At 41.0% G+C, this 14,792-nt stretch overlaps 1 protein-coding gene across 1 annotated transcript in view; it reads right to left on the reverse strand.

Moving 5' to 3' along the window:
* The window catches only part of CDKL1 (cyclin dependent kinase like 1), an 82,329-nt gene that overhangs the window by 21,448 nt on the left and 46,089 nt on the right, over positions 1 to 14,792 (reverse strand). The window contains exons 2-3 of the mRNA XM_007943688.2: positions 12,750 to 12,871; positions 104 to 176 (exon numbers count right to left, since the gene is read on the reverse strand). Of these exons, the coding sequence (XP_007941879.1) occupies positions 104 to 176; positions 12,750 to 12,871 (195 nt within the window). The remainder of the gene's footprint in view (positions 1 to 103; positions 177 to 12,749; positions 12,872 to 14,792) is intronic.

Genomic DNA, 14,792 nt, shown 5'->3' on the forward strand with positions numbered 1-14,792 from the left:
ATTAAAAGTTATATCACAAAACTATGGTACAAACTGTTTATAAAAGCCCCACCTAAGCTTAAGAGTAGCCTTCTGATTTTTTAAGGGAGATCTTGAGACTTACATTGTGTTTATGGCAAAAATTTACAGCTTGCAGTGTCTGCCAAGTTATGCTCTTCACAAGATGTTCTGGTACCCTAATAAAAAAAAAGAGAGAGAGAGAAGTAGCACAAACACATTCTTTAGTGTGGCTATGGAATTCAGCTCAAGGAAAAAAAAAAAAAAAAGGAGTAATCCATGCCAGGCTGAAGCAGTGAAAATCCTAGGTGCCCTTTATTGTCATCTAACTCACTGAGCAGACATTGCATGGGCCCAAAGTGTAAAGAACACACAGTCAGCACACTGCTGAATTCTAGGAACAGTAACATAACAAAAAGGCTAATATTTACTTCCACAGGGAAGGACCATGAAACGCCACAGGATCGAGTATTAAAGACCACCTACCCCAAGCATCTGTAACACCTCTGGGAAACTATCTAGCAACCTGAGTTCCGTTTTTACAAGGGACATTTTGTTGACATAAAGTTAGTTAACATACAGCATAAAAGATGTCACTCGTTTTTCCAAGTTACCCCAACTGACACCCTTACATAGTGCTCATCACCCATGTGTGGGTGCAATAGCTACATGTGTTTTGTTGTTGCTGTTTTAGGTACTGAAGATAGATATGATGGTTAATTTTATATGTAAACTTGGTTAAGCTATGATTCCCATTTTTTTTTGCCTAACAGTAGACTAGCTGCTGTTCTGTAATGCAATGTAATATAATCACCTTTCATAATACAATCAATCAATCAGTTGAAAGGGAATTTCCTTTAGGGTGTGGTCTGTTCCCAGACTTTAAATAGGTATTCTGGCAGAACTCTCTCTCTCTAGACTCTGAACTCTTTCTGTCAACTGACCTACTGCTAAAGAGGCAGGGAGGCCACATCTTCTGACCTCCTCTAACCCCACAAGAGGAAGACAGAATCACCATCAGTAGCCTAAGGCCTACTCCTGAGAGGCCAGACATGCTGCCTCCCTCCAGCCCTTTCACCAATCCTGACACCAACCGTTCCTCCCACAGCACTCACCACACCTTTATGCTGGGTTTGATAATTCGCTGCAGTGGCCACACAGAACTCATGGATTATAGAGTTTATGAGGGAAGCACCAGGCTACAATTCAAGTTCAGGAAAAACGCTCAGTCTCTCTCAGCCTGCCATCTCTCAGCTAATAGTCTTTCTTAGCCATGCTCCCAGCAACGCGTGTCTCTTGGTGTCTGTCTCAGCAGTGCATGTCTCTCGGTGCCTCTTTCTCAGCAATGTGTGTCTCTTGGTGTCTCCTTCTTAGCAGCACATGTTTCTCAGGAGCGCATTTCTCTCAGCAGCACGTCCTTCTCAGCCAGCAGTCAGAGAGACTTCTGCCTCTAGGAGGCCTCCTTTTGAGCCTGGCAGAGTGGCCAAACTAACCAATCTTAACATCAGAATTCTAAGCACCTGAGAGAAAGCGAACTACCCAGAACATTGCTCTGTGCCACTCCCAACAGAAATACCCCACGTGGATAACTTTTACAATCAGGAGTTCCTCAGTTGCTCACAGCAAATTCCACCATGGAGTTTACAAAGACTTATAGCTAGAAAAGCCATACCAGGTAATTTACTACACTGCACCTATAAATCTTGGGACACAAGCCTGCAGAAGTCTCCAACTTGCCTGACCTATGAATTTGGGACTTATTAGCTCCTACAACTGCATGAACCAATCTCTTAAAGTAAATTAACCAATCTCTCGTCCTTTCTTTCTCTCTCTCTCTCTCTCTCTCTGTGTGTGTGTGTGTGTGTGTCTAATTCTGTGTCTCTAGAGAACTCTGATTAAAACAATAGGGAACAAGATTATATTGCACATCATGTAATGAAAATTAACAATAATTAATAACCAGATAGTCATCTTGTTTTTTTCCCTACAATGCTCCTCTCTGGTAGCTAGCTGCATCCACTCGTATCTTTCCATCCTATCCTCCATCACAGCATCTAAATTCAATGTCATTATTCCTAGCACTTCTTCCTAAGCTCTAACCTTATGTGACCAAGGCAAACAGAGGTCCCAGCTGGTCCTCTGTGTGAATTAGAAACAGGCCTCTTCTCTGGGAGGTTAAGGCAATACTTTTAAGAATGTTAAAACCAAACCAAACTCACTGCCGTGGAGTCAGATCGACTCACAGCAAACCACCCCCCCTTGGGTTTTCAAGGCAGTATCACTACGAAAGTAGATTGCCCAACCTTTCTTCTGAGGAGTGCCTGATGGGTTTGAACCGCCAGCCTTCTGGTTAGCAGTCAAATGCCATATTAGGCAATGAGTAAAATGATCTCCCATGTACCAGCTGGATTTACTGTTTTTGTTAATCAAGCATCAAACAACATTGTTGTGGTGGTCCTGAGGCAAAACTAACAAGTACACCAGGGAGGAAACCCTTGAGTGGTTGTGTTAAAGTGACCAAAAAAAAAGTATCATATCCAGATTCTGGAAGAGGTTACCAGGCCACTGTTGTTACAGGCCAGATGTCCAGGAAATCCTTTCAAGCAGAGGATGCTTGGGCAGATAGGTAGGATGATATGAGGAAAATGCAGAGGCCATCATGGGGATTAGCTGGAACTTTTCTGGACCAAGGCTATGTCCCTGGGTTTGAAGTAGCTCCTCTCCAATGTCTGTTCCTTATTCTATAAGCACTTAGGCACAAGTGCTAGAAAAAGTCACCTGTCTAGAAAGAAAGCCTAGAAAAACACAATTAAAAAGGAGACATTTCAGGAGGAAAACTTTTCCTCAGCCAGCACTGTTTGTCCAGACGAAAAAGGGGGATATACTTTGATCATTCAGTGATTAAACAATACAAGATTATCATACCATCACTTTAGTCTCCAAAAACATTTTATATAACAACTCATGCAAAAGGTAGGTTTTAAATCACACTGTTGTTGTTGTTATGTGCCATTGAGTCAGACCTGACTCATAGCGACCCCTCCTTGGGTTTCCGAGGCAGTATCACTACGGCAGTAGATCGCCCCATCTTCCTTCCAAGGAGTGGCTGGTGGGTTTGAACTGTCAGCCTTCTGGTTAGCAGTCAAGTGCCTTAGGCACTACACTACCAGAGCTCCTAGTATATCATTTATGCTGCTCTAATTTTGAACATATTGTCACACAATTCTTAAATGTAAAAACTCTGTACTAATGTCCTAGTAGCCTCAGTTTCATCTAGAAAGTGAAGGCTTCAGACTCTATCTCTAAGATCACTTTTAGCTGCAACATGCTGACATGAAAATAGAAGCAGATTTTTCACTGTTGAAGGAGGGCCTTACAAATATGGAAAAGATGGAAAATAAAATATGTCCTGTAGTTTTGAACTGGAACTGGATATACATATGTAATATTCTCAACCGCTATTCACTGAGAAAACCTTGGAGTAGTAACACCCCAATAGCAATGAGGACACTTAGAGCTGATATCTTGGTTTCTAAATACAGTTCTCTACTAAAAGGAAGAAGAGCTCTTTGAAGAAATGACTGGTTCTATTTTGGGGGAAGGAAAGAAACAAGATGAACACACTGTTGTGCCGGAAGGTAAAGAACTTTCACAAAAAGTGAGGGAGATATCAAAAGGACATACAAACCAGTTTGAAAGGCCCCTACTAGTCAAACTGAGGACACTGGGAGGACTGAAATTAATAATGATACACACTAGTGCACGGAGGGGTAATGGGGCATGATGCTGGTAACATGTTTTCAAATAGGTTAGGGAAAAAAGTTCTACATATTGCACCTGCTGGTTTTCTCAAAATTTGAGATTGTTTAAAATATGAAAAAAAATTCTGATCCTCAAACTGTAAAGTATATCTCAGCATCATTAACATAACTTTAAGACTCTTGTAAATACTAGATGAATTCCTATGACAACATTACTAACTCAATATACTTTAGCTTTTAATTTGGAAATAATTTCAAATTTTCAGAAAAGTTGCAAGAATCAGAATGGTACAAAGAATGCCTATTGTTAACATGTCACAAATTTATCATTTTCTCTCTATATATATATCTATATACATCTCTCTATATATATTTTTGGGAGCTCTGGTAGCATAGTGGCTAAGACACTTGTCTGCTAACCAGACGGCTGGCGGTTCAAACCCACCAGCCACTCCTCGGAAGGAAGGTTGGGCAATCCTACTTCCGTAGTGATAACTGCCTCGGAAACCCAAGGAGGGGTCGCTATGAGTCGGGGCCGACTCGACGGCACATAACAACAACAACAACAACATATATATTTTTATGTATGTATGTTCATAAACATGCATACAGACATACATGCTATGAATGCATGTATGTGCACACACAGAGGGTGATGGAAGAAGTTCTATCTGATATAGGATCATCTGGATAGTATCTCTGGTTATGGAGACATCTGAGGTAGTTAGCTGTTAAAACTGTGAGAAGTACCCAGATTTGAGCTCTACTTTAAAAACAGAGCTTCTAAGACTTACTAGAGGTTAACAGGGGCAGGAGGAGTAGGTAAGTGGGAGTCAGTGTTTAGGAAGCATTGAGTTTCTGTTTATGGTGATAGGAAATTTGGCAATAGATATTGGTGATGGTTGTATAACATGATTGATTATGATTGATATCACTAAATTGTGAGTTGCCAAACGTGATATATATATATACACACACACACACACACACACACAATAATAATAATAATAAACAGAGCCTCTAAGGTTTTCTGACAGATTGGATGTGAGAGAAGAATTAAGGAACAATGCTCAACCGAGTAGCTGGTACCTGGTGGTCCCTTTTACTGAGGAAGAGCACTGGGGGAGGACTAGGTCTTGGGAAGGGGAAGGTAGAGCATTTGAAATGCTCCTATGATAACCTAAGAGAAACTCTGAGTAGACAGTTCTGAATTCAGAAGAAAGGTCAGGGCAGGAAATATAAATTTGGGAGGCATAAGTATATCAATGGTATTTAGAGTCCTGAGACTGGTTGGAGTTATTTAAGGAGTGAATGCAGAAGAAAAGAGGTCAGAAGTAAGCCCAGAAATCCTTCAACATTTAGAACTCAGAAAGAGGAGTGAGACTCAGCAAAGAGCATTGAGTGAGATAAGATGTTACTCAGGAGAAAAGCGTCACAGAAGCCAAATGAAGAAAGTGTTTCAAAGGAATTCTGGATTACGACGGTGAATTGAACAAATTCATCTAATTTGACTCCCTCCCTAAACCTGATTAAAACTACAATGAAGAGGGTTGTTAAGGATGAAACCCCTCAAGATTAAGAAGAACTGGAGATGATACAATAATGACATATTCTGTAATCTGGAAAGCATTTGGATGGCTGATACCTGATTTAATAGTTCCTGGAAAGCTGCAGGGTAAGTGAGCCTAGGGGAAAGCTCAGAATGAAACAGTTTAACCCAAAGAATCCTCAAAATACTCAGGAACTGGCTGCCAAGATATCTATGGAACTGGGTATGAAGGAAGAGTTGGTAAAACTTATTTGGGAAACAATTAAATTCCTATACCCTCTCCTCTCTTCCAAGGAGCTCTGGTGGTGTAGTGGATAAGGCATTTGTTTGCTCACCCAAAGCTCAGTGGTTCAAATCCACCTGTAGTTCTGTGGAAGAAAGATGGGGCAATCTACTTCCATAAAGATTGGCAGCCTTGGAAATCCAATCGGGGTTGCTATGAGTCAGATCCGATTAAATGGCAGTGGATGGCATTGGATGATTTCCAGTAGGAAATCCCTTTCCTCTACCAGGTGAAAGTCTCAAGTTGTTTGTGGAGAGGATAAAATTGAGGATCTTTGGCACAGTTGAGGCTGTGAATACTGTTCCCAAAACAGTGGTTTAAGAGATAGTATACATACTGCACGTTGAAGGCTCTCCCCTCACCAGACCTCTCCCCTCAGCAAACTTTGAGAAAGCTGGTGGCCAAACCTTCACTCTGACATTCCAGGCAAAATACTCGAAGACTTTTTGGAAGCAGCTCAGAAGGAAAGATCTGAAGATTCTGACACTGGTGTTCCCTGAACATTTGGCTCAGCCAGATCACCCCATAGTGAAATGTAGAGTTGACAAGTCCTATCCATAAACTCAGAGCTTCCAATAGTTCCTAGTCTTAACCATGAGCATACAAACCAAGATTATGTGATATTCAAGGAAAGCCTCTAATAAGAAAGCAAGCCTCTAAGGAGAAAACACTAAAATAATAATAATAATAATAACAAATAAATAACAACTTTAAAGAAATAGAGACTGTGGAGGGTGAAGAATATCCTCAAAGAGAAAAGGAAAGTTGTTGCATCTATGAAACAAGAACAAGGCACTATAAGAAAATGAGAGGACCAGCCCCAGAGTCCAATCTCTAAATAATAGGAGGTCCAGAAAAAGAAAATAGAGAAAACAAAGGGCAGGAAATCAGCAACACAACAATTTTTTTAAAAATGTCTCAGGCATAAAGGGTTCAACAAGCGTCCAGCATAATGGATGAAAATAAACCCATGTGAGGGACCATAAGTTTTATAATTCAGAATGGTAGGAACAAAGATTCTATAAGCTTCTGGGGTTGAGGGGTAGCATCTAAAGGCAGGATATGACCAAGAAAAAAGAATGGAACTGATGAATTGATTACCTGATGTAATTATCCTTATGGAAAAGTATACTGAGAAACTATTAAAAAGACTGGGGAAAATGAGTGATATTAAGATAAGCATCATAAGGAGGCATGTCTTAGCTGCATTTGAGGAACAAGCAGGAGGTTGCCAGTCAAGTAGAGAAGGTACAGCAATCTAGGCTGAGTAAGCAGCATGTACTGAAGTCTAGATCACAAATGATTTGGTGTGGCTGGGTTATACTTTATGTGGCAAACTGCTGGGAAATGGACCATAAAATGAGTAAAAGCTTGTATCCCATGCTAGGGGTTTTCATTATACCTGTAAGCTTTGTGAAGCTATTTAAGGATTTTATGTAAGGAAATGGCATGAGCAGCTTTGTATTTTTGAAACTTGTATTTAGAAATACATAGAAGTCCTGGTGCACAATGGTTAAGCACTCAACTGCTAACTGAAGGTCACTGGTTAGAATGAACCAGTGGCTCATAAGGAGAAAAGACCTGGGAACTTGCTTCCGTAAAGAAGGAAACCCTATGGGGCAGTTCTACTCTGTCCTTCAGGGTCACAATGAGTCAGAATCAACTTCATGGCACACAACAACAGAATTTAGAACTATAGTAAGTGATCACAGAACACTTAGGGTAAGTGTGCAAACCTAAGGAAGATGCAACCTGGCACTGGGCAAGGAAAACACCTGAAGTACCTTTGCGGATATTATCTAACACACCAAACATGAAACTAAAGGAGAACTGAAGACTTCTGACCCCTAGGGTCACCAATTCTTAGCACTGAAAAGCTGGAAGGCCCCTTAAATCTTACCCAAAACCCACCGCTGTCAAGTAAATTCCTACTCATAGCAACCTTGTAAGGCAGAGTAGAACTGCTCCCATAGATTTTCCAATGCTGTAATCTTTATAGTAGGAATTCTGGTAACATGGTGTGTTTTGGTTACCTAGTGCCACTCTGACAAGAATATACCACCAATGGGATGGCCTTAAGAAACAGGAGTTCATTCTCTTACAGTTCGGGAGGCTAGAAGTCTGAGTTCAAAGTTCCAGGCTCTAGGGGCTGTGTGAAAGCGCCTTGACCTTGGGCTTCAGCTCTGCCTCTTACTCCCGGCCCACTGAAGCTAGAGGCATCACTTCACTCAGGTAGCTACTGGCTGCTGAGGCTAACAAGCCCAAGGTCAACAAATAAAATGGCACAGTCCTGATGTTACCAAACCACATGGCAGGCCATTAATTCAAATACATTGAGAGTCCCAAGGTCGGCAGAGCATGGCAGGCTGCAGAACAACAACATGGCTACATGCAGGGTTCAAGCATGCCATAAGCTAGAGACCATTCCCAAAGCTGTTTCTTATATACGGAAGCAGACCACATCCCAAAGACAGCTACTCAGCTACTTGTGGTAGATCCCACCATGGAGTTGACTGCCAGTTTCATCATGGGGAATAACTATCACCAGCTGCCCAGCCAAGTTGACATATAAATTTAACTACCACACTGTGGTTAAGGCATTGGGCTGCTAACCAAAAGGTTGGTGGTTTGAACCCACCAGCCACTCATGGGAGAAAGATGGGCAATCTCCTTCAGTAAAGATTTACATCCTTGGAAACCTATGGGGTAGTTCTACTCTGTCCTGTAGGGTCACTATGAGTCGGAATCAACTCGATGGCAGTGGGTTTTTTATTTTTATGGAAGCAGACTGCCACATCCTTTTTCTGAGGAGTGACTGGTGGGTCAAAACCACCAACTCTTCAGTTAGCAGTCGAGCTCTTAAACACTGTGTAGCCAGGGCTCACAGGTGAGGACACCTGTAAGCAACGTACCCCAAATCACATAGATGATACTCACTCACATTTACTGGGAATGTACGTACAAAGTTTTATTTATAATATAACATCTCCTAAAAAAATGTTTTTCTATGAATTTCAGAATCTTTGGTTGACATAAAGATATCTACTCCTTACTGATGACAAACATTTGAAATAGCATTTAAAATAGATGGGAGAATTGCTAAGTATTCAGTAAAATAAAAAGTGACTTTTTAAAACAATCAAAAAAGACAAATCCCTAAACTTCAATATAAATGGATATGATCTGGCTAAGAATAAGTCTTAATTTTCAAACTCACTCATTCACTAATGTTCCTTAAGTAAATCTTGTATTTGACAAACCGTGGCATTTTATCATTTGGAAATGGGGTTGTTTGTAATTAACCATCCATGTATCTACTAGCTTCTCTCTTCTCTACCCCACCCCACATTAAAAAGCATTCTGTTTCTTGGAAAAGGTATAAAGTATTTCAACCACAAACATAAAAAATCTGCTTTCAAAACCCAGGCACCCATTAGCCTGTCCTGTTCTTTTGCTCAGCATTATGTACAAAAAGAGAACTGACTGCTGATTGCTCCCAACCCTCACTGATCAGTGTTCCAAGTCATTCAACCTAACAATATCGATCAAATTCCATTCACCATCTCCAAAGCACCGTGTAGCCATGAGCAACTGATACAAAAGAACTTAACTGAAGTGTTCATTGTAAGCTGTGAAAAGAGCAAATATCAATATAGTAAATGTTTCCTCCCTTGAACACATCATTCCTCCATATCAGTGACTTTCTAAAGGGAGTTGCTGTCCACTTGGCACTCTCTGACTACATATATTAACATTCTGGAACCTGCATAGTCTTGTGACGTGGAGGGGGACATCAAGTACAACTGGCATAACATACTACACAAAAACACTGTTCTACTTCCCACTTTGGTGAGTAGCAACTGGGGTTTTAAATGCTTGTGAAGCCATCTAAAATGGAACAATTGGTCTTTTCTCATTCGGAACAAAGGAGAATGAAGAAAATCAAAGGTGCATGGAAACAATTAGTCCCAGGGACTAGTGGTCCATGGGAACCTCAGCCTACATGACTCTGACCCCAGAACTAGATGGTGCCCAGCTACCACCGTCAGCTGCTTGGAGAGGGATCAGAATAGGAGATCCTAGATAGAGTGGGAGAAAAATGTGGAATAAAACTCAAAATCATAAAAAAAAAAAAAAAAAGACTAGGTCTGATAGTCTCAAAATCATAAAAAAAAAAAAAAAAAAGACTGGTCTGATAGTCTGATAGAGACTGGTGAAACCCCTGAAACTATGGCCCCTAGTCACCCTTTGGGCCTGTAATTGAATGCACTGTCCCGGCTTCCAGCCCAACAACAGATAGGCCTACAAAGTAAACAATTATACCAGGTAGGTACTCTCCTTAGAATAATCAACCATGGGAGATCAGAAGGGCAACATTTGCACAGGGAGATAGCTCAGAGAACAGGAATACACAGGAAAGAAGGACACAGGGAAAAGGTAATCACAGGAAGGAAGTGGGAAGAGAGCTGTTTCATTATGGGGCTTGTAATCAATGTCACAAAACAGAATGTGTATGAACTGTTTGAATGGAAAATGAATTTGCTCTGTAAACTTTCACTCAAATCACAATTTTTTAAAAAAAGCCTGTGACATTGTCAGTAACAAACCACAAGCCACTTTAATCCCATTTGCCTGGAGGTCATGGCAGATCCTGTATGACCACCACAACATGGTATAGTGAGCCCTTGGCCAAGACTTGAAGGAGGTGGAGGAAGAGACTCAGCTTCACACCAGAGGGTGAAAGTGAGCTAGGATAGGATGTCATTCTGTGGCTTTGATCTAAAAGCCCCATTCCCAGGTGCTCTTCATATTGTCCCCAGCCAAAGCCAGGATCCCAAGAACATAACAAAAGGAGAGAGAATAGGATATCTTTTCCCCAGCTGTATTTCCCTAAAAAGCTCCGGTAGCATAGTGCCTGAGGCATTTAACTGCTAACCAGAAGGCTGGAGGTTCAAACCCACCAGCCACTCCTTGGAAGGAAGGTTGGGCAATCTACTTCTGTTGTGATACTGCCTTGCAAACCCAAGGAGAGGTCATTATGAGTCGGGTTCGACTTGATAGCAGTGAGTTTGGTTTTTGGTTTTGGTACTTCTCTAAATCTTCCCCATCTTTCAACTTTCAAAGCCCACCTCCTCCATTTTCGGTTGGCCCATTTTACATATTTATAAAATAAGGGACTCCTTGGAAGGAAGATTGGGCAATCTACTTCCATAGTGATGCCACCTCAGAAACCCAAGGAGGGGTAGCTATGAGTCGGATCCAACTCAACAGCACATAACAACAATAACAACAACATAAGGAGCTCTGGTGGCATACTACCTAAGGCATTTGACTGCTAACCAGAAGGTTGGTAGTTTAAACCCTCCAGCCACTCTGTGGAAAGAAGACTGTGCAAACTACTTCCGTGAAGATTTATCACCTTGGAAACACAAAGGGGTCACTATGAGTCGGAACAACTGGATGGCAGTGAGTTTTGTTTTGTTTTGCTTTATAAGGAGCATTGGTGAGTTAGTGATTAAGTGCTCAGCTGCTAACCAAAAGAGTGACAGTTCAAACCTACCAGCCTCTCTGCAGGAGAAAGATGAGGCAGTATGCATCTGTAAAGATTTACAGACTTGGAAATCCTATGGAATAGTTCTACTCTGTCTTATACAGTCACTATGAGTCAGAGTCAACTCAATAGCAATGGGTTTGGTTTTGGGTTTTAGAAACCCTTCTATACGAGATCTGGTGGTGCTGTGGTTAAGCACTGGGCTGCTAACCAAAAGGTCAGCAGTTCAAACCCAATAGCTGCTCCATGTGAGAAAGATGGGAAGTCAATTTCTGTAAAGATTTACAACCTTGGAAACCCTATGGAATACTTCTATTCTGTCCAGAGGGTCTCTATGAGTCGGAACAGACTTGATGGCAGTGGGTGAGTTTTAATCCCTTCTGTATCTCCAAACCCCACAATATGGGAAGGTTCATCTATAAGACAGAATAAAGCCAACACATAGAAGAATTAAGAGAGAGAGAAAGAGAACAGCTACTACCTATGATGCCCTGCCCAAGGATGCCCAGCTGTGGCATGAGTGGGAGCTGAAATCCAGCCAGCACTCTGGTCACCATGGTGAAAGGCAACCCTCATCCAGAGGGAGGGATCCCTTTCTCTTCGGATAAAAGCTGTCACCTACCCAACCCTTCTGCTAATTGACACAAATGTGTTGCCTATGGTAGAAAGAGAAGTGTAATAAGATCAAAGAAGCCCCAGAAGTCATTCTCCTCCTTCCCAGGAACAGTTACCAACATTTGCTTTTTTCATCTACACTTGCTTTAGTTGGCTTTTTGTCACTTGCAACCAAAGAAAAAACAAATAAAACTCACAGCCATCAAGTAGTTTCTGATTCATAGCGACCCCCATTGGGTTACCAAGGCTGTAAATCTTTATGGAAGTAGATGGCCCCATCTTCCTTCAGCAGAGCAACTGGTGGGTTTGAACCGCTCACCTTCTGGTTAGCAGTCAAGTGCCTTACCCGCCACACTACCAGAGTCCTGATTAATACAGCATCCAGGTTGCTTTGGATGAAATATCACATTTGTTTTATGCTTAAACTTCCTGTTAGCCATTGCCTCTGGACTCTTTCTTCCAATCTGCAAATCTTTATGGCTGCCTAGTCAGGCAAGAAGTAACTGTTGTTGTTATATGCTGTCAAGTCAACCCGACTTATAGTGACCCCTCCTTGGGTCTCCAAGGCAGCATCACTATGGAAGTAGATTGCCCCATCTTCCTTCTGAGGACTGTCTGGTGGGTTTGAACCGCCAGCCTTCTGGTTAGCAGTCAAATGCCTTAGGCACTATGCTACCAGAGCTCTTTTTTTCCTTTCCTAGAGTCTTTCCTAGTTTCTTTCCTAGCTTCTTTGCAGAGGTAACACATAAAAGAAATCAAGTGCAACCTAACAAAGCTGCTGCTGGTTTCTTCATTAAAATGATTATTTACAAAATCATTCTCAACACGTTTGGTAAATTGCTCTCCCGGCAGGAGAAATGTGTAAAAATACTGTTTTTGCTTAATGTTAAAAAGGGTCATTGCTAATTTTTCCTCATAAATTCTTTTTTGTTGTTGTTTTGTTTTGTCATTTTTAAATTTCCCCCTGTAGAAAGTAAGGGACTGATCACTCACCCTCTTTGATATCTGTCCAACTCATGGAGAACTGTGTGGTCACAATACTCAAACACCAAGTGAAGCTTCCGTTTCCTCCTGAAGACCTCAAGGAGGTTGACAAGGTTGGGGTGCTTGAGTTGCTGAAAACACAAAAAGCAAGGTGCTAAATGTGAGTTGTGGAAGATGTGCTTCCTCTAATCTTGTAAAGAGAGGTGAGATAACTAATTGTTCGTTTATAGCCTGTAAGTGAAAAATGATTATAATCTAGGTGTTTGGTGAAGGCAAAGAGAGACAGGAGAAAGGTAAAGAAGAGGGGGAGAAAAAAGGCAGGTATTTTTAGTGAACACAATTCATACTTCAAGGTTCAGATCAAATGTCCCTTCCTAAGGAGGTCGCCCCTCACATCCCCAGCCTGGTTCAGCGCCCTTGTCAATGCTCTCACTGCCCCTTGAATATCTCCTTCAGAGCATTTATCCCAATTCTTATTTAGTGATTATTTGCCAATTCTTTAATATCCTTCACCTTCAATAGACTGTGAGAACCACGAAGTCAGGGTCTGTGCTTTCTTGTTTACATAAAGTTATGTTACTATATCCCCAGAACGGGGCCTTGCACAAAATAGGTATTCAGTAGCTGTTTGTGAATGAATGAGTCAATCATGCTTTATAGGGAGATGAAATATTTTAAATTGGGAAAATAAAGAAGGCTCACCCATCTAATGTGCCTGAGGTATGTGTCCAGAAAAAGGGAACAGGAAGATTATGTTGGCTTTGGCAGAGGTAAATAGCGCGCAAAGCTTCCTGGGCCCTCTGTACATAATCCTATCAGAAACACTACAACCAGGCACTGATCTCCTTTTCTGGAAAAGACAGTAAGAACTTTGTACTTAGGAAGACAAAAAATCCACAGGAAAATACATCAATCTCAGGTTCCCTTTCTGTAGCATCCATTCTTGTTCTGCTGATCCAACAGATTACCATAGGTGTCTCCTTTATTGAGTGTTAGACTATTTTCTTCCCCCTAAATTTTATTTTGTTGACGTATTTTAGAATATACATAGCAAAGCATGTATCAATTCAACAGTTTCCACATGTACAATTTAGTGACATTGGTCACATTCTTTGAGTTATACAACCAACCTCACCCTCCTTTTCTGAGTTATTCCTTTCCGGTTAAAATAAACTCACTGCCTCCCTAAGGTTCCTATCTAATCTTTTGAGTTGGCTGTTGTCAGTTTGATCCCATATAGATAGTTCTTCAAAGTGCATAATACTCAAGGCAGACCTTTTTTTACTAGTTAAGCTAAACCGTTTTTGGTTTTAAGATGACTTCAGGGGATATTTTTGGTTTAAGGTTTCAAGATTATCTCAGGGCAGTAGTTTCAGGGGTTCAACCTTCATCCACTCTCCTAAAAGTCAAGAGTCCATAAGAATTTGAAATTTTTTTCTAATTTTCCTCCTTTTGATCAGGATTCTTCCATGGAATCTTTGATCAAAATGTTCAGCAATGGTAGCTGGACACCATCCAGTTCTTTGGGTCTCATGGCAAAGGAGGCAGTTGCTCATGGAATGAATTACCAACACATTCCATATTTTCCTGCTATTCCCGACTCTCCTTCTTCCTCTGATGCTCCAGGAATGAAGACCAATTGTTATGCCTTAGATGGCTGTTTGCAAACTTTTAAGACCCAAGACACTATGAACTAAGAGGTAAAACACAAGCACTAAGCACATTATAAGGCTAATTAACTGCAATGTCCCATGAAACCACGACTCTTAACCTCCAAACTAAGGAATCAAATCCCATGAGGTGCTTAATTTTACAGCTAATTTTTTTTGTCATTGCTGCAAATATATCTATCACACAACTTTTATCAAGTCAACTTTCACAGGTGTACAATTTATTGACAGCAATTGTAATACTCCACTATGCAATCCTACCCTTAAACAATGATTTTTTTCATCATCATTAACCCCTCCCCTCTCCCTCTGCCCCTGGTAACCACTAATAAATTTGGGTCTCTATGCATTTGCCTTTTCTTATGTTTTTTTTTTTTTTTTT

The sequence above is a fragment of the Orycteropus afer genome, unplaced genomic scaffold (assembly GCF_000298275.1).
Source record: "Orycteropus afer afer isolate SDZICR_OR568_19922 unplaced genomic scaffold, OryAfe1.0 scaffold00111, whole genome shotgun sequence".
NCBI classification, from domain to species: domain Eukaryota; kingdom Metazoa; phylum Chordata; class Mammalia; order Tubulidentata; family Orycteropodidae; genus Orycteropus; species Orycteropus afer.